The sequence below is a fragment of the Columba livia genome, chromosome 1, assembly GCF_036013475.1.
Source record: "Columba livia isolate bColLiv1 breed racing homer chromosome 1, bColLiv1.pat.W.v2, whole genome shotgun sequence".
In the NCBI taxonomy this organism is placed as follows: domain Eukaryota; kingdom Metazoa; phylum Chordata; class Aves; order Columbiformes; family Columbidae; genus Columba; species Columba livia.
Window position 1 is genome coordinate 5,380,558 of NC_088602.1, and position 20,777 is coordinate 5,401,334.

General features: G+C 44.9%; 1 protein-coding gene across 16 annotated transcripts in view; it reads right to left on the reverse strand.

Moving 5' to 3' along the window:
* Positions 1-20,777, reverse strand: part of TENM4 (teneurin transmembrane protein 4) — a 1,656,871-nt gene that overhangs the window by 95,856 nt on the left and 1,540,238 nt on the right. For all 16 annotated transcript variants that reach the window (XM_065029145.1, XM_065029736.1, XM_065029665.1 and 13 more), the window contains 2 exons: positions 19,035-19,181; positions 1,643-1,859 (listed from right to left, as the gene is read on the reverse strand). In XM_065029145.1, coding sequence (XP_064885217.1) covers positions 1,643-1,859; positions 19,035-19,181 — 364 coding nt within the window. The remainder of the gene's footprint in view (positions 1-1,642; positions 1,860-19,034; positions 19,182-20,777) is intronic.

Genomic DNA, 20,777 nt, shown 5'->3' on the forward strand with positions numbered 1-20,777 from the left:
CAGAGCCTGGACTGCTCAGCATCCAGAACCTCCAGTCTTCAGAATGCTGATGAAGTAAAACAGTTTGTGACATAATCTCAGAATCCCAGGATGGTTGGATTAAAGGAACCTCTGGAGATCATCCAGTCCAACCCACCTGCTAACGCAGGTTCACCAGAGCAGATCACACAGGAAGGTGTCCAGGTGGGTTTGAATGTCTCCAGAGAAGGAGACTCCACAACCTCTCTGGGCAGCCTGTTCCAGGCTCTGGCACCTCAGTCAAGAAGTTTCTCATATCCAGATGGAACCTCCTGTGCTTCAGTCTGTGCCCATTGCCCCTCATCCTGTCATTGGGCACCACTGAACAGAGTCTGGTCCATCCTCTTGACACACACCCTGCAGATATTTATAAACACTGATGAGATCCCCTCTCAGTCTTCTCCAGGCTGAACAGCCCCAGCTCTCTCAGTCTCTCCTCATAAGAAAGATGCTCCAGACCCTTAATCATCTTTATAGTTCACCCCTGGACTCCCTCCTCTAGTTCCTTGTCCTTCTTAGATGAGCATTTGGCCTTAATCTGAATCACTGTCATCAGCTTTCTTAGACTCTGAATGGTTTGGCAGCAAGAGAAATAAGGGAAACTATTGCATTAGGCCAACTCCCTGACACTGGTGTGTTTCTAAGTGGTGCATGTCTGAGGTCAGCTTGTAACCACTGGAGATGGCAATGCATGGGCGGTGGTGCCCAAGGGATGCTGGCGATGTCCCTGCATGGAAGAGCCCCAGGTCAGACCCAGAAGGGCCGGAGAAGTGTGCTGAGATGCAAATGCTGAGATAAATACCCCCAAGAACACAAGGGTTGTACATTTTCAGTGTCAACCTCTTCACTGCTGTGCGTGGGAAAGCTAAAAGCAGGTAATGACTGGGTGGAATTCGAGGAAGTCTAAACCGAGGTGTTGAGAACCACCTCCTGGCTCAGAGTCAGCACTTCTGAAAGGCAACGCTCAGGGCAGACACTGATCTATAAACCAGATACATCAGGGTATGCGTTATGGTGTTCTGCTACAAGGACGTGACTTTAAAGAGATGACCTCCCCTGACAGCCATGCATGTACCTAAACAAATGGCTGAGATGCAGCCACAGAAATGAACTGCATAAGATTTGCTTGCCAGATCCTGGCTCTTGATGATGGTTGCAGTGATAAAGAATGTCCCAGTATCAAAACTAGTGTGTAGTCAACTTGATTGTTTGCATTGAAATCACTCGAATCACCCTCCCTAGACTGGCAGATTGTCTTCAGTTCTTTTGAGGCCTGTAATAGTCACATTATAGGTTGTAAATATAATTCTAATTTTCCTCTCTTTCAATGGAAGAAGTTCTGCTATTCGGTATTTACTGGGTACTTCTGGAAAATGAGTGTCACTTGAACTGGAAGAGCCCTGATGAATGGATGGCTTTTATTCCTAGAAATAAGAGAAGACAAAGGAGGTGCAGCTGCTCATGTGTTGCAGATGAGGGGACAGTCAGTAGAATTACATCAGCCACAAAATTCTTCAGATACGTACTTCCATTAGACAGTTTTCATGTTCTGCATCTTGCTGCTATTTCACATCTTACCATAGCCAAGTGTCTCGACCTTTACCTCCCGCCAAAATTCACTTACCCTCCTTCAAAGGGGTTGTCTCCTGGGATGACGTGAGTGCTGTCCTTGCCAATCAGAAACTTGATCCGATCGTAGAATGAATGCAAACTCTGCTGGGAGACAGGGGCTTGTGTCTCCTGGATGATGTCCAGGGGGTCCGGGGAGCCCAGGCACAGCGCGTTGACGTGGCACAGGGGCTGCAAGCAGCAGTCAGGGTCCATGCAATCCACCAGGCCATCTGCAGAAGGGTAAGGAAGGGTTTAGAGCAATGGAGTGTCATGGACTTCAAGGCGCAAAGAACGTTTTCCAATGCACACAACAGAGAAATGTGCGCAGAGTAAGGCATGTTGCCTTATAGTCCCAATGAAGACCCCCAAATATGCATTAATATGTGTGCGTATGTGAAAAACTCCCACATACGAGATTAGAAGCTAAAAATCCCCATATTTGAGGTTGAATCTCGGACAAGCCATTTTACATCTCGGTCACTTAGATAACACCAGAGCCCCAGATGGTCTGTTATTATTTTTTTTCCTGTGCATATACCTATGGCTTTGGTACATTGATCCTGTTGCCTGTACGAACCATAAGCACATTGCATCATACCAAAGCTATCAGGATCACTATCAGCAAGACTAAATAGTGAAGAAAGCCACGGTATCTATCACAGCTACAAAGAAATCTATGAATGCAGCCCAATAAAGATTCTGGCTAGACAGATGAGAAGTGAGATTTTGCTGGGAAGGTTTGGTCTCTTTTTGGCCTTTGTCACCTTTATTCCACGCAGATGCAGAGTAACAGATGACCTCAAACTCCCAGGATATAAATCTTGTCCTTTCAGCACTACTAAATTAATAATAACAACAAGAATAGCAGTGGCCAAGATTGCCAAGCTTACTCTAGTAAAATGAGGGTTTGCATATCTGTCAAGTCATCAAACACACAGACAGTTCCACTCCCTCCCCCAAGCTGCAGCAGCATTCCAAATTCATTTTGAGATGCCACTGCTCATTGCAAACTGCTTAGTAAAAAGTGGTGACAGGAAAGAAAATACATTAAAAAAAAAAAAACTCAGAAGAGGTTCGATGAAGCATCACAGTCAGAAATAAAAGTTGTTAGCATGTAGCAGAGATGGATCTTTAAATCAGATAAGGGAACTGGACGTTTTTGTTCTGGGGTAATGGGATATGGAGCCCTTCACTTCCAGCTCATCATTTTAAGCAAGGTACTTTGATAGAGAATGCAAATGGTTACCATGTGATGGCTGTTCAAAGACCTATGTGAAATGAGCAGCTGGTCTCAGCGTAGTTGATGGGACTGTTACGTATCAGAGAAACCACCTTTAGAGCGACATCTTACTGGCGATTTCAGCACAGAGGCAAGAAATGAATATGCTTCGAGAGCAAAACTGTCCTGAGAGATAGGACTTTCCTGAAGTGGGATGAAATTTGGAGTTGTCAGGATAATGTTTTTTTTTATCTCAAAGAAACACTAAATTAAAACAAGCCAGTTTGTTATTATCACAGATCGTGAGCTTCAGTCTCATCCCAGTTATTCCAACAGGAATTAGAAGTCCTTTCAGTAATGTTATTTGCATTACTTTGAATTTACTGTAGTATCAGTAGGATGAGAATCTGATCTATTATTGTTGTAGGACTTAATGATGTCTTGCATGTCACAGACTAGGGTTGTGTTGAGATATAACTGTGCCATTCTTTTACCATGAGGGTGGTGAGAGCCTGTCCAGGTTGGCCAGAGACGTGGTGGATGAACCATCCCTGGAGACATCCCAGGCCAGGCTGGACGGGGCTCTGAGCAACCTGAGCTGGTGAAGATGTCCCTGCTCATGGCAGGGGTGGCACTGGATGAGCTTTGAAGGTTCCTTCCAACACAAACTATCCTATGATTCTGTGATCACTGGCAACATCATTTCATGTGGTTGACCACACACAGTAAACTGAACAAAACGCCTGTTTATTCCCAAAGCTTCCAATCTACATGTGGGTCAAACTGGAATGGGGATTTGCTCCATGTAGACGTGCACACATTACACTACGAGTCATCTCCACAAGTGCTCTGCACCTGCCATTAATGATAATGGGAGCAGTGCTACATTAGCAAAAGTGCTTTTGAAAATCCCATCCATTATCCTTATCTCTGTCTGTTCTGATATCTCTACATCTATATAACCCCTCGCAAAATTGCCACAAAAAATTTATCAGCCCAGGCACAAAACCTACCCATCTGCCTTTTCTCTTGATGACTAGTGATAATGAAAAAGAACTAATTACGTTTTATTTGCCCATTAAAAAAATGACTTGCTGCAGATGATTAGGCCAGTAGGATTCCGGAAGGTCAAATCTCAGATGGGGTTTGAGAGACAGTTCACAGAATTAAGACCTGCATAGATGTAATATGCTTATCCATAGCCACCTAATAGAGGAAAAGATGGAAAATAAACAACAAACCAGCCCTGTTACTCTATCGACTACAATTTCAAGCGAGATAAAAAGTTGTTATTTTTTCCCACACGCTAATAATGTTTTCTAAGGCTTCAAACACTCTGCTGAGAGGATGGCAAACCAGCTGTACCACAGCTCTTCATTACCCTGTCTTTATTCCAGGCATGGGAAATGTGCTTTGGGACCTGAATTTGCAAGACAGGAAGGAAACGTTGCCTTTGCAGGAAATAGCAGATAAATGTTTGAAGAGCAGATGCACAAGGCAATGTTTTGTACAGGTGGGAATGTCGAAGCCTCAACTGCAAATAAGCCTTTCAACTAATGGGTTTCAGGCCTGTATGGAATAAGTTGGGGGTAATTACACCAGAGAGGTTTTGTCGCTGACATCTTAAAGCCATTTAGGTCCTCAAGAGCTGAAACAGGGTTTAGCTACTCAGCTCGCTCTAATATCAACAGCAGCTTCAGGGCAAAACATTTGTTTAGCTTAGAAAATGTAAAGACCATTTTTATCTGTGACATGGAGAACAACAAGACTTCAGTTAAAAAAAATCACAGATCCAAGTGGTGCCCTACAGTGAGCTGTAAGGAGATAAAGTGAAATTGTACACAGCTGGGGAATGACCTATTAGAGAGCAGTGTAGGGGAAAGGGACCTGGGGGTCCTGGGGACAGCAGGGTGACCATGAGCCAGCACTGGGCCCTTGTGGCCAGGAAGGCCAATGGTACCTGGGGTGTATTAGAAGGGGGTGGTCAGTAGGTCAGAGAGGTTCTCCTGCCCCTCTACTCTGCCCTGGGGAGACCACATCTGGAATATTGTGTCCAGTTGTGGCCCCTCAGTTCCAGAAGGACAGGGAACTGCTGGAGAGAGTCCAGCGCAGGGCAACAAAGATGCTGAAGGGAGTGGAGCATCTCCCGTGTGAGGAAAGGCTGAGGGAGCTGGGTCTGGAGCTGGAGAAGAGGAGACTGAGGGGTGACCTCATTAACGTTTACAGATATATAAAGGGTGAGTGTCAGGAGGATGGAGCCAGGCTCTTCTCGGTGACAACCAATGATAGGACAAGGGGTAATGGGTTCAAACTGGAACACAAGAGGTTCCACTTAAATTTGAGAAGAAACTTCTTCTCAGTGAGGGTGGCAGAGCCTGGCCCAGGCTGCCCAGGGAGGTTGTGGAGTCTCCTTCTCTGCAGACATTCCAACCCGCCTGGACACCTTCCTGTGTAACCTCATCTGGGTGTTCCTGCTCCATGGGGGGATTGCACTGGATGAGCTTTCCAGGTCCCTTTCAACCCCTGACAGTCTGTGATTCTGTGATTCTGTGAGATCTCTCGCTAGATCCATCAGAAGAGTAAGGATAAAGCCACATTTGCAAGAAGCTCCCTAACCACAAAGAGCAAGGCATCCAGGCACCTGCATGGATTAACAGAAAATCAAATCAGAGTAAAATAAACCTCATGATTTAACGCTCCAAACAGACAAAAACAAACGTGGGAAGCCAGCACCAGCAGCAAGGGAAAATACAGCAAGGTATGATCTCACAGAGCAATGTGAACTCACAATAAGAAGTCCTTTGAAATCTATAAAGCTTAAAGGTCAATTTTCCTTAGAACTCACTGCAAAATTTTTAGAGAGAGTTAACAGGAGGTGAACACGGGATCAGTGGCTTCTGCACCCCAAGTTTTGCAGCAGCAAAGCACAGAGACCCATGATTCGTGTCTGGATTCCCAACTCCGGTAGCTCCCAGGGCACAGATATGCAGCACTATAAGTTCTCAGTTATGGCCATGTTTATACAGCTCTTGGTTTTAAAAAGTGGCATAATGTGACCATGACACTTCAGACCAGAGAACAAATGTGTTGCTGAATTATCTCCACACAAGTCTCGCGTAGTGGGATTACAGTAATTCACATGCTTTAAGGTCAAAGAGGCTGCTACAATCAGCTTGTCCGACCTCCTTCATACACATTTCTTTTTTCACTTCTTTCCCTCCCAGAATGGCAGTAAAGCCTGTCTCTGAGAAAGATATCTTATATATCAAAGACAGCTGATTACAGTGAGTCCACCACTTTCCCCGATAAGCTATTCAAATGCTTAATTACTGCTAGGATATTGCATCTTATTTCAAAGTTGAATGTGTCTAACTCTAATATCTCACCACTGGAACTTGTTTCGCCTTTGCAATGTTACTAACATTTCCTTCTGCCCTGCACGCTCAGATATCTTTGTCAAGTGCAAGTTCCTCTACACAGAGCAACAATCCATTCCAAACATTTTCTCTCAACAGCTGAGGAAGATGAAACTTCCCACGATAAGGTTTGTTTTCCAGCCACTGAATTTCTTTTTTTAATAAGATCCTTTGATCTCTTTCCAGGAATTTCACATCTTTTGTTATGTGTGGGCACAGAACTGTGGCAGCAGCACTGGGTACAGAAGAGATACCGCTTCCCAACTTTGGGGTTTTTATCCTTCCAGGGTTCACAGGAGTTTTTAGCAAAAGCCTTGCCCTAAGAAGTCATGTTGAGACAATTCTCTCCAGTGACCTCTAAATCCTGTTTGGAGTCATTGCTTTTCAAGAGTCTCCCAACCCATAAATATAACACGCTTGCTTTGTTCCCAGGGGTATTACCTTGCATTTTCCTGCATTAAGACACATTTTGTTTGATTGTGACCTTGTAGCGATGCGAGTCAGATCATTCTTTATCAAAATGATCCGGGTACATAATTTACCACCATGCTAAGCTTTAGGTAACCTGAAGACATTACCATGAGAAATTTAAGCTACATTCTAAGACGATGATGAAAATGCTGAGTAGGTTTGGATATAAAAACCAGTTCCAAGGGATCCCTTCAGAAACAGCTTCAACCATGGATGCCTTTCAATTAAGAAATTAATTTGGACATCTGTCACTGAGCCAGATTTTAAGACATATCTCACGTTCCTTATTATTTCCATGCAATAGGAGTTTTTACATCCTTAAGATATTTTATGCACCTTATATAGACACACGTGTCCTTAACACCCAGGCTGGCAATCCTGCCGAAAATAAAACTCTTTTCTCACACCTCCTTTGTATAAAGCCACAAAATAAATACCTTCTGCAATCTCAGAGTTACCATGGGGTGAATCAAATCACTGCCTTTGTGACAAGGGAGCCATTGGCAGGACATTGCCACATTTGGTAAATAATGTGATCGATAGGCTGCATTTTTCATTAAGTCTTGTACTCATAGAGTAAGTAAGACTGGATGGGACCTCTGGAGGTCACCTTGTGAGCCCTGTCTCATCCCCTTCAGAAAGGGACAGACATTAAGACAATGAAGAGGATCAGCAGAAAATGTTCATTTCCTGCCATTTAGGATAAAGCAGCTCCAATTTATTCACCTAACAGTATGTTCTAGGGGACTGAGTCCACTTTTTTTTCAGATAATCTGCAGTCTGTATATCACCAGACAGACAGTTTTACTTTGGGATTACTACATCTAGTTCCTTTCTTGTTGGTGGAATTTGAATGCTGTTTTCAGAAAGAGGCTCTATCTAATTTTAAAGATAGCAAATCCATCAATCTCAGTAGTGAACTCTTCCAAACACTACCTTAGACTGTAAACTCCTTGGGAGCTGAGACTGTCTTTTTATTTTCTGTTCTCAAAACATCTGTTTCAGTTCCAAAGGGCTCTGAAGTGCCAGCACAACCCCATGAAATAACCCAAATTCTCATTAAAGACCTGTATCTGTTATGTATTTTCAGCCTGTTCTCCATGCAAATATTGCTTCATGGAAGAGATTGGACTCTGAAGCTACCTGTGCCTTTTTGGAGAAGGACCTTGGCCTAACGAGCATGACACTTGCTTAATACCAGCTGTATAACAACTGGTATTAACTGACCTAAAACACTCTCACTGTAGAAACTCAGATAGCGACCTTAGACAACAACAATAGATCTGAACATTGTCCTTATTCAGAAGGAGTTTCATGAGACAGTCAATATCACAAGAGCCTTCCATAGTCACTTGGATGCCAAACTTAAGAAGGGCTAAAATTACTTGGCTTTCAAACACTGCTTGTGACCCAACACTTTTCGAAAACTGAGCCCTTCATGATGTTTGAATAGCATGCAAAAAAAAAAAAATACAGCCACGCAAGCCAACCAGAAGTTTGGAAAATCTGGAGCTACTGGAGTCAGTGTGGAGGACTCAGGGCTGTGTCTTGGTTACTCTGCCCACCGGAGCTCCAGGTGCTCTGGAACATTATTATCTCATGCTCTCTGGTATTTATCATGCAGGATCCAAGCCAAAAGCAATCTTCTTCTCAAGGAAACAAGAAATAAATTGAACCTACTCCAGGTGTGTTGTGACAGAAACAAAGTTGGAACAGTAAGCACCATATCTGCCAGGTGGTTGGCTAAATGGGACATGCTGCTTCCCTCCTGAGGCTGTCTAGAATCATAGAGTAGGATGGGTTGAAGGGACCTTCAAAGCTCATCCAGTGCCACCCCTGCCATAAGCAGGGACATCTTCACCAGCTCAGGTTGCTCAGAGCCCTGTCCAGCCTGGCCTGGGATGTCTCCAGGGATGGTTCATCCACCACCTCTCTGCCCAACCTGGGCCAGGCTCTCAGCACCCTCATTGCAAAAAATTTCTTCCTCATGTCTGGCCTTAATTTGCCCTCTTTTAGTTTAAAACCTTCCACCCCTTGTCCTATCCTAACACGCCCTACTAAAAAGTCTGTCCTATACTTTCTTATAGACCCCTTTTAAGTATGGAAAGGCCCCAACAAGGTCTCCCTGGAGCCTTCTCTTCTCCAGGCTGAACAACCCCAACCCCAACAACCCTTATGTGTGGCCTGAATCTCCCCTCCTTTAGTTCAAAACCATCACCCCTTGTCTTGTCACAACAGTCCCTGCACTGGATTGAGATTTTAAGGCCCATAACTAGCCATTTCCCGAGAGGCGAACCAGTGTGCCTATGGAGCATCACTACTTACGAGGAGAGGCAGATCTTTCGGCTCACTTCTAAACCGGGATGAGTGTGACATATTCCCTCCTCAGAAAAAACCTTAATTTTCATGTTCAAGGCCACTACTATCCTGCAAAATAATTACTCTCCAGCAGCAATGGGGCTACTGTCCCTGCACTCCTTGGGTTGCAGCTGCGCTTGCTGGCTGCAAAGTGCTCACAAGTCCCACGGCAGCCTCATTCCTTTTTCAAATCCCACGCAGTCGAGCTTGCAAGTCCCTCACCCACCACCTCTCAGCGCCAACAAGGTGTCAAGGATTAGAGTTTTGTACAGAAGCAAAGGGCTGGTTTTGAGAGACTGCTTCTGCAGTAAACAAGATCAGCCGAGAGCTAATAAAATTTCAAATTAGCTGTGACTTTTCATGGCCCCACAATTGTGTTGGCTGATTTAATGGGCAGCGTCTTACCTCGCTGAGATTGAATAATTGAACATTTCTACAGAGTTATGGGTGCTGCAACAAAAATCTGTCATACTAACATCAACAACAGAATGCAAATAACCTTCAGGCAGAGGTGTTATTATGTGTTTAAGCAGACTGTGACAGTGCTGCATGTCAAGTGTCAGGCTGGAACAGGCTGGACACAGGTAGGGATGGAGCTGTTTGTAGGCAGAGAGCATCCTGTGGACCGTGACACGCATTGACAGTCCCGGACACACAGACGGGAGGACGAGGTGAGCCTAAGGAGCCTTATTAGGGTAGATCATAGAATCACAGGATTATTTGGTTAGAAGAGGCCCACAAGACAACAGAGTCCAACTGTTAACCAAACACTGGCACTAGACCATGTCCATAAGAACCTCATCTACGTGTCTTTTAAACCCCTTCAGGGATGGTGACTCCACTGCTGCCCTGGGCAGCCTGTTCCAATGCCTGACAGCCCATTCCGGGAAGAATTTTTTCCCAATATCCAATCTGAACCTCCTCTGGTGCAACTTGAAGTCATATCTGGGAAAGCATACATGACAAACTCAAGGATTGCTCCTGCTGAAGATCATGAGACTTTAAATGAGATATAATGGAGAAATTCTTCCCCATGAGGGTGGTGAGGCACTGGAACAGGCTGCCCAGAGAAGCTGTGGATGCCCCATCCCTGGGTGTGTTCAAGGCCAGGTTGGATGGGGCTTTGAGCAACCTGGTCTAGTGGAAGGTGTCCCTGCTTATGATAGGGGGTTGGAACTAGATGATCTCTAAGATCCCTTCCAACCCAAACTATTTTATGATTCTATGATTCTACATAAATAATTGCGTCTCTCACCTCATCCAGTTCTTTAACTTTCCTTTCTGTGCTGTTCACCAGACATTATCACTTTTTGTGGGGACACTGTCTGTCTTGTGTTACTGGGAGAATTTGGATGGGGAGCGTTTAATATCTAGATGTTCAAAATTAAAGCTAACAAAGCATGAGCCTTACCCTTGAGCAAATCAGATTTTACTCTTCCAGCTCTAGTCTATACTCTGGTGAAAGAGAGACTACAGGAATGGCTCAGTACTTCTGCACAAAACACAAGTTATTGTTCAAGTGAACACTTGTGCTGATGAAGGTTTATGAAGGTAATGTTGTTCTGACCTGAGCTGAGGACCAACACTCAGTTTATTTCATCTAAATTTGGGGAATGAATAGGCTTTACTCCTGCACTTTGCAGAGAACAGTTTTACCTATTCAACAGAAGCATTGTAGCTTTTGGTCCCACTGGAAGGAATCAAAGGAAAACAGAACACAAATGTAAGGAACAACAGCAATGTGACTGTCAGCACCCTGTGATCACATTAGCTATTAATATTCTCTTTGCTCTTTCTATCCCACCTACTCTGTTTTGATTTTGCCTGAATAAGGTTATGTCCTGGCTAAATTAGATTGCTACTTGCTTGGGAAAGGAATTGCCTTCACATCTTTCTCTAAGTGCTCAGCACATGTTTGCAAGTTCTAAGTAATGTAGTCATATGTAATAGTAATAATGTATTTGAACTACAGGACTCCTTGGGCTCTCGTGGAGGAGCAGAGCTCTGCAGTGAGAGTTGTTACAGAAACACTTTGCAAAAAGTTCATCCTAATTCAGACCTACATTATTGTTTAGAAAAAAAACAAACACCAAAAACCAGAAAAGTAAAAAAGGGAAGTGGAAAGAGGAAATCACAGAAAACACATGATAATCTGGGCATAAACCAGGGCTATAATTATGTGTTTAGAGTCTACAAGTTCACAGCATCCCCCAGCGCATCATTGCTCTGGAGGATACAGTTGATGCAGCTGTATCAAAGGGACTCTTGCATTCTCCAGGCAGGCTTTTAACAAAGGGACTTACGCATTGCACAACCTGCAAAGCAGCACAGAAACCAGGCAACCTGTGTTTATTTGGAGTTATAATCATGAAGCTGGGCCCTTCTCAGTAGAGGAGTGACTGGCTTTCAGACAGGGCAGTAAATATTAACCTGATCAATGGTCATGCAATACCATGCCTGAAACTGCGTCTTTTAGGAGCAAAAACACCTCTAAAAAATGATTTCTCTGAGAAAAAACAATTCCGAGCCTAGACATTTTTTGTGGGAGCAATGGGTTCACACTCTCAGGAGCTGAGATATTCTTGTCACCGAGGTCTCTCACTTTCTTAGCAAGTGCTGCAAGTGTTAAGCTACTGCTGAAAAAAACACTTCACCCTAACATATTCTGTTGACTGAATCCAAGGCAATTCAAACAATCATCGGAGCACAGTTGGGAAAATGGTCTCAGATAACTCAGATATGGGCAAGTTTCTCAAATCCCGGTCAAGAGGAAAGTGGCCACACACCCTGTGCACCCTGAGCACACTTGGGGTTTTTAAGAGGATTTTCTGCCCCAAAGAGAGAGCAAGAGTTTGCCTCAGGTCTGGCAGAGCTTTCCTGAATTTCTCCTTTGAGCACCGGTGCCCAAACTCTGTTTAAGCATCTTTGCAGGTGCAGAAATGCTTTGTGAAATGCGTGTCCAAGCCTGTCTTTTCTGAAGAAGGTTCATGTCACCTTCTCTTACATCTAATATACCAGCAGTGCCTCCTTCCCATCAGTTATTTCCCTCATTTCAGCAGACAACGGTACGTTTCTTTCAACTCAGAGGACACTTGCATGGTTTATTTCAGAGTCTATTAATCAAAGGCATTTCATTAAGGACTAATCCAAAGTACCGGGAACTCTCCCAAGCTGTCAAGACAACCCACAGCTGCTGTGAGACCCTCAGTTCACACCACATCATCTTCAGCCATTGCACAACCAACACCAGGATGCTGTAATTTGGGGGTCCTGACAGTCCCCAGTGTTAAAAACCAGCCGTGGTTGATACCCCATGTTACCAACCAACACAGAACCAGCAAAGAGCTGAAACCTGGAAATGGGAACTAGTCATTTTGTTCTCTTACTTGAGGAAAGGTTCGTTAACAGTCATCGTAAAACAGCGGAAGAGAAGCTGGGTGATTTATAACAAATTATACCAGCTAGCCAACCTTTCCAGGTACAGCAGACTTTCTCATCTTTTCAGCAGCACTTTGTGGTTCCTCCAAGATGACCCTGTTGTTTGACTGGATATAACTGTGATGGTAAATGCTAATTTACGACAGCTGTTTTCCCAGGTGCGTTCAGATCTCAACACTTCCCTTCATAAATGTAGCAAGCACATTAATGCACCATTTTTTATGGTTTTGAGGAAGCAGACAGCTCCCACACCATGCCCAGGAGACAATCTTCTTGCGCTATAAAAGCCTTGCAGGCATGAAGTAAAGCTTCATAACAGTGTGCAAAAAAAGAAAAAGAGAATATCTGAAAGCACCCTACCGCCTTCTGTGTAGCTGAAGAATTTGCAAAGACAAAGGTTTGTGCTCTGGAGTTCTTCTGGATCTTTTGCAATTCCCTTTACAATCCTGATGCTACTTTCAGGTGTAAGTCTACGTGCTGGCAAAGAGCAAATCAGACTCGTGCCAGTTCTCTGACATGTTGTTGGGCATGTGGTGGACAGATGGTGGACACACGGGTGTTAAGAAAGCCAGTGTGCAGCGCCAAAATTTCTCATGCCAAAGAATTTGAGATGCTGTTGTCCCAAAGCATCACACAAGTTTCCACTTTACTACAAGGACTATGTGATGCTTGACTGGGGTGAGCAAGACACAAAATATTACTCCATGGAGTTGCACCAGTGGGCTGTGGTACAGTCAAACATACAGCATCGATTTGCCTCAGAGAACCCATTCTTGAATTATGTCGTCTCTGAAGTGAGAGTTGGTTTCTTGTGGCAGCAATAACACTCAGGGCTGCAAGGAAAGGCAAAAATCCCACGTGCAGTGGCTCAGTGGCTTGAGGTGCTCACTGCTCCAGGGTTGGAAACTAAGGCGACTTGTAGTCATATCTGGTGGAACACAGACTGAACTGGCAAAGGCAAAATGGGGCCACGTGTGCATTGGAACCCTGTATTTGTGCTCGGCTACATGCATGGCGTGTAGCTGTCATGAAGGACACAAACTGAGGGGAGAAGGTTTGCTGCTATGGCTCTTCCACAAGAGAACAGGATGGTTTTATTGCTTCAGTCCCAAAGGAAGATCATTGAGCAGATGAGATGTAAGAAAAATGAAGTTGCTACACTTCTAAGTAATGGTGTGCAATACAACTCAGGGAAGAACAGCATTATTTTAATGGGAAGATTATCTTTCTGTCTTTTTACCTATCCATCTATCTATTTATGTAAATTATCTTGCAGTAATCACTAACACAAACTTTTGGAAGAGTTTAAATTGGGAAGAGGCAGCAGAGGCCAGCAGACAACTAAACATCAACCTCTAATTAACATGAAGGCTAGAAAATATTAGGAGCATTTATATTTGAATTTTCAACTCAGAAAGACTCTTGCCTTTCACAAGTAAAGCAGATTCACTTGGTCTAAGCAGAGTTCAGCAGCTGTTTAGCAACTGGAATCATTCAAAGCAGGAAATGAGGGACGTGGTCAGTTCTACTTCATAGAGAACTGGCGAGCTTTACCCCATCTGGAAGACCTGGCTACTCTGCAAAATCCCAAAACAGTAACAAAGGACTTTATTGAAGCTGCTGTGTTGATCAGATGGAACTTTTAGACCAAAAGAACAATTTAGTTTAATACCTGCAATTCCTTCACAGTTTCAGGGCAGTTGGGTGTATCTAGACAATGATACGGTGAATTGGCCAACTCTCTGGCTCTCAATATGGAGGGAGTCATACAGTTAGATGATTTTATCAAAATACACAATGCTTAGGTTGGAAGAGACCTTCAAGGCTCATCTAGTCCAATGCTCGTGCCATGAGCAGGGTCATCTCCCAGATCAGGTTGCTCAAAGCCCTGTCCAGCCTGGCCTGGGATGTCTCCAGGGATGGGGCCACACTAAGGTCTCCCTGGAGCTCCTCTTCTCCAACTGAACACCCCAGCTCTCTCAGCCTGTCCTCCCAGCAGAGCTGTTCCAGGCTTGGAGCATTTCTGTGGCTCCTCTGGCCCCTCTCCAACAGGTCCATGTCTTTGCTGCTTCCTTTCTCTGGAGCAAAGATGGTTAACAGAGTTTTGCTGCTCAACATCTTATCTGTGAGACTGTGAAGAAGATTCTCTCCTCTTCCTCTTCATTTTTCTTAAACACTCTGTTGCTAACAGAGGAGTCTACAAATGCAACAGAGCCCATATTTAGCCTATGGAATATCAGTCTCTTCTCAAGCCTTTGTTAAATGCCATCAACTCTACTTTTAGGACTTATCACAGAAGATCATTTCTTTGGTCTTTTAAACCTTCGAACTTGTTCTTCAGGCACATGACAGAGCACTCAGTCTGTGAGTGAGTGAGACAGGATTACTCTCAGTGAGTATTTACAGCCATGAATTAGAGGTTATTTTCTGCCAAAGAGAAGCAACAATCACTTTTTTCAGCTTGTTTTAAGGATCGTAGCTTTTTACCCAGATTGTTAAAGCTCTGTCACTGCACTGGTTTCCCTTGACTGATATTGGATGATCGTCTGCTCTCTGTTACTTGCTACAACTCCTTTAAATTTGACGGGTTTTGTGTTTAAAAGTGTAAATAAAGTGGACCTGGGTGTGAAACTGAAGTGCTACCTTTGACAAATGCCACTTGTGTGTGGAGAGGGGACTGCTCTCCTGGACACCTTTTTTCTAACCTGAGTGGAGATGGCATTTCATCAGATCTCTGTCTGACTGACCCCTGCTTAACTTGTTATTATTTATGTGAACAACCTCCAGATTTAAGAGGCAAACACGCCCTGTAATTTGGCACCCCCCTCCCTCGAGGTGTGATTAGGCTTGGATCTGATGAGAAAGATTTTGACTTCAGCTCCCATTATGCCAAGGAATTTCTGGCTGCAGGGATCTTGATTAGCAGACACTCGATACCACAGCATGGGAAACGGCTTCTGATGAGCCCAGGAAGGGTGAACCCTCTGCCCAGTGTGAACCCACACTGTGGTCAGTGAGAGCAGCAGTAAGATGGACTTGGGGGTGCTGGTGGGTGGAAGACTGGCCATGAGCCGGCAATGCCCAGAAATCCACCCGTGTCCTGGGCTGCATCCCCAGCAGCGTGAGCAGCAGGTGGAGGGAGGGGATTCTGCCCCTCTGCTCCGCTCTGGTGAGACCCCCCTGCAGTGCTGGTCCAGCTCTGGGTCCTCAGCACAGGACACACATGGACCTGCTGGAGAGGGGCCAGAGGAGCCACAGGAATGATGCGAGGCTGGAACAGCTCTGCTGGGAGGACAGGCTGAGAGAGTTGGGGTGTTCAGCTGGAGAAGAGAAGCTCCGGGAAGACCATAGTGTGGCCTTTCTGTACTTAAAAGGGGCCTGTAAGAAAGATGGGGACAGATTTTTTAGTGGGGCCTGTTGCAATAGGACAAGGGATGATGGTTTTAAACTAAAGAAGGGGACATTCAGGCTGGACATGAAAAATGATTTTTTTTCCAGTGAGGGTGGTGAGAGCCTGTCCCAGGTTGGCCAGAGAGGTGGTGGATGAACCATCCCTGGAGACATCCCAGGCCAGGCTGGACGGGGCTCTGAGCAACCTGAGCTGGTGAAGATGTCCCTGCTCATGGCAGGGGGGGCACTGGATGAGCTTGGAAGGTCCCTTTCAACCTAAATTGTTCTATGATTCTACGTGGTGTCTCAGCTTTGAGAGATGCTGCTCTGCACAGAATGTGACTCAAAGAGCAGGGGTCACCAAACAAAAGTAGGGACCCATGAGATGATATCTGAAATAGCTCAGAGAGATGATGCCCTAAATCTGTTTCTCTCCACTGATGGTACCCATGGTAACTAAGTAGCTCAGATGTTTGACTTCTGGAGTGTAATGAAAGGCCTTTCCATTGCCTACATTCATGTGCATATGAAGACAAATTCAGCAATAGCCCTGAAAGCCATGGTCAAATAACCCACCTTTGTCTGGCCCTTGGCATGTATCACTCCAGACTCTGATAGGCCCCAAAAGAAGAAGCCGTAGTGTTTTTACATATTCTTCATGCTCTTTCAAGAGACTGTTCAGCTTTGCATTTCTTCACTGCTGTTGGTGACAAAGTTTGTGGTGACAAAGTGGCTGCACCGAATATGGGTTCAATTTGTGCTCCCTAAAGACATGTGCCTGGTGTCATTTTAATTGTCTTTGGATATCTGAGAAATCGAAAGGCAGCTGTCACACATGAAGCTCTACTAGAGATCCAAGTTATTGTGAAAGGGAAGCCAGAAGCCAGCTAGAGGACTTTAGGGGGTCCCAGATGGTGCTGGACAAAAGGCAACAGGCATTACGTTGGAACATGGAAAATTATGATTAGATGTTAGGTGAAAAACGTTTACTGTAAGGATTGTCATATACTGAAAAATGTTGCCCAGAGAGGTGGAACCTCCACTCTTGGAGGTGCTCAAGAGTTGACCGGAGCAACTTAATGTAATTAGACCTGCTTCGAGCAGGGGGTTGAACTAGACAACTGCTGGATGTCCCTTCCAATCTAAATTACTCTATGGATGTTCTTCAAATGTCTCCAGCTCTCTTGCTATAAGGATCAGTGTAACAACTAGGGAACAGGACCAGAATCAGCCTTTCTTTACCAATCTGTGCAACTACATTTAAATCCCTCTGCTAAACAAGGAACTCAGGGTTCAAAGCAGAAGTGCCCCACCACTGCTGATGTCCCCACCATCCGAGAGGTTGAAATTCTAGATGTGCACCCACAAGTACAGCACAAGCTGTCCATAAATGTATATAAAAAACAAGGTGAAAAGGTAAACATGCACCTGTTCTGCTCTGCAGCTGAGAAGAGTCCTAGCAGTAATGTAACAAAATCAAAGCAATAGCACAGCGTATGACATGGGTTATCTGCAAACTGCAATGCACAACATGTACATGTACTTTTTTAGTGTACAGAGAGGAAAGTCAACACTCATTTGTGGGCTCTGACACATGAATAAGCTGTCACAAGGCAGTATGGCACAACTTATCTGTTGGTTTGCGCTAGCTGTGCACACCACTGCTCCACACAAGATCAACAAATGCAAGTTAGCAGCTGGTATCTACTAACTTGTAAACATGCCGATGCCTTTTGTCTCTCCTGTCTACATCTGCTGTCCCACAGGCTTACGAGGTGTCGAACACCTCGTTTCAAGGTGAGGGCAACCCAGTTACAAAGTTAGCACCTTGAACCAGGAGATATGAGGAGACGGCGTTCCACCAACCTGCTCTGAGTCTTCTCATGCGCTTTTTGATGTTATACAGATGTGGTCTACCTCCTATGCTGGGCTGGGTTACTCCTTCTCCCCTTTCTCTCTTTCTGAAAACTTCACAGGTTTTTTTGTTGGTTGATTTTTCCATCAGAACTGGGATTATCCTTGGGTCTACTTAACATATTTTTACACATTTCACGTGATGAACTTTATTGCTGCCCTGTGTCAGCTGTAAATAGGAAAGACGACTACAGCGATATTCAGTTTCATGCGAGGCAAAAAGGGAACTTTGTTTTACAGTGTGCACTCTTTGTACTGTTCTCCAAGTTTTTTCCATCTTTTCTAAAGAGATAATTTGGTCCATTTGCCATGCCAGATGTGCAGAAGTATTTTAAATATTCAATCAGAATCCCAGTTGCTGTGAAGCAGATAATCACAGTCTTGGCTTGGCTATTTTTGTACTTTTTTTTTAACTGTACTGTTATTGTGAATATGATAAAACAGAGGCTTGCAAAATGCAGTCTCCACTTCACAGTCTGGGTCCTGGCCCAGACTTGTGGTTTACAAAGCCTTTCGCTGAGTGACAACAAAACAAATTATGCAGTCTCCCTTATGCCTTAAATTTAATATCTCATCTCCTGCCCTCTAATTCAAACCTTCACACTGCACCAGGCTTTCCTTTGTAATGAGATAACTCTGAATATTAAGTTTGCATTACGCAGGGCTATTATTCACATGCCTGACATCATTATATATGGAACTGTAATCAATAAAACATGGTTTGAGAGGGATTGGATGGCTTGTGGGCATGGGGATCAGTCACAAAAGCCTCTAAGTTTCTGCAAAACATCCATCCCCAGTCAGTAGTGACCTACCAGAGAGCTTTGCTGGAAACCTCAGTCATTGAGGCCAAAGTTTGAATGCTTGGGGGCATTTGCTGTTTGGCTGGTCCCCTTGTGTCACTGCTGAGCCATCTGTCTGGGTGACAGGATGATCACATAACCTCTGCCTGCCCTCTGGTGTACGGACTTGATTTGAGGACAAACAAGCCCCCCTCCTCAGCCCTGGCATCCCAAATCCAAACCCATTCCATAGGAATTCAAAATCCACCCTGCCTGAGTTAGCCTGGCAGACATCGCTGTCTGTTCTCCACCAGCTGTCAAAAAAACAATCTGCCCTGCAGAATCATGCCCAGCTGACTCTTCGCTGGGTTTACAGCCTCCGCGGAGCCTGACGTGCCACATGCGCTCATGTCCTACCTCCGTCGTTGTCTTTCCCGTCGCCGCACGCCGTCTCCATGGAAGTGTCGCAGCCCGCTCCCCTCCAGCCCAGCTGGCAGACGCAGTGCCAGCCGTTCATGTCCAGGGTGCATCTGCCGTTGCCGTTACACAAGCCAGGGCATCCCTCTGCAAGGCAAGCAGCCACACGGTCAAACACACTGGAAAGGCAAAGCAACGCAGCCTTGAAAGAGGATCATTAAACGGCTTTTATTTTTTTCTTGTTTTTCTTTGCCTTCAGTTTATTTCTCTGCTCTCACTTGGTGTCTTCCCACCTGGAGAGAACTGTCCCATTTTGGCATCAGAACAGTGCTGACCACTCTATGGGGCACTGTCTCCCAGGAAGTCCTCACAGGACAACCCCAGCTATTGAATAATAAAATTACAGAATAGTTTGGGTTGGAATGGAGCTTCAAAGCTCATCCAGTGCCACCCCTGCCATGAGCAGGGACATCTTCACCAGCTCAGGTTGCTCAGAGCCCCGTCCAGCCTGGCCTGGGATGTCTCCAGGGATGGTTCATCCACCACCTCTCTGGCCAACCTGGGACAGGCTCTCACCACCCTCAGTGTAAACAATTCCTTCCTCATGTCTGGCCTGAATCTCCCCTCCTTTAATTTAAAATCATCACCCCTTGTCCTATTGCAACAGGCCCCACTAAAAAGTCTGTCCCCATCTTTCTTACAGGCCTCTTTAAAGTATTGAAAGGCCACACTATGGTCTCCCAGGAGCTTCTCTTCTCCAGCTGAACACCCCAACTCTCTCAGCCTGTCCTCCCAGCAGAGCTGTTCCAGCCTCGCATCATTCCTGTGGCTCCTCCGGCCCCTCTCCAACAGGTCCATGTGTGTCCTGTGCTGAGGGCTGCGTTTGTATGTCAGAAAATATTTGGTGAACAACTAATTTCTCTACTGTAGTCATTTTGGGTGGGATTAATCTGATCAGGTTACAATTCATCTATAACAGAGATAACTTCAACTCTCCCTGTAGTCAGCAGAGAACTGTCCCATTGGATGAATCACCTCCTGTGTCTTAGATGCCCATCGTAATGAGCTGAAAAACTCCCTGGAAACACCCATTTCTCCCCATTGACTAGAGAGAGGTGATAAAACTTAGGGAGGATGAACACCAAGCTCCCAGTCTCTCACTAGGGTTTGATTTTCTCATCTGGTGACCTCTTGCTGAGATCTCCATCCTTTTATTCCGTCCCCCAAGAAAATAGCAGAGTAATTTCCACAGTAAGCAGCGGTGTGAGCGAGGCTGCTCAGCTCACATGGTTCTGGGGGCTTTTTACCTGCAGAGCTCAAAAATCTTTACCGAGAAGCAGTCAGAAATGTAAGCCACATTTTACAGCTTAGGAAACTGAAGTACAAGAGACTGAAGTGACTGTCAAGGTCACTCAGCAGGACTGATTATACCAGGAGCACAATTCAGTCTTCCTGAGCCCTGTTTTAAAGCTCTCTCTATTTATACGTCTGTTATGCAGTCCTGCCATATAGTTTTGGGTTTTTTCAGGCCTTCAGCTTTGCAAGACAGGTTTGTGTGTGACACTGTGCGAACATCACAGACTGAGAATCATAGAATCAGAGAATCATAGAATCAGAAAATCACTTTGGTTGGAAAAGACCCTCAAGATCAGCGATTCCAACTGTTAACTCAACACTGGCACTAAACCATGTCCCTGAGAACCTCATGTATGTGTCTGTTCAACCCGCCTAGGGATGGTGACT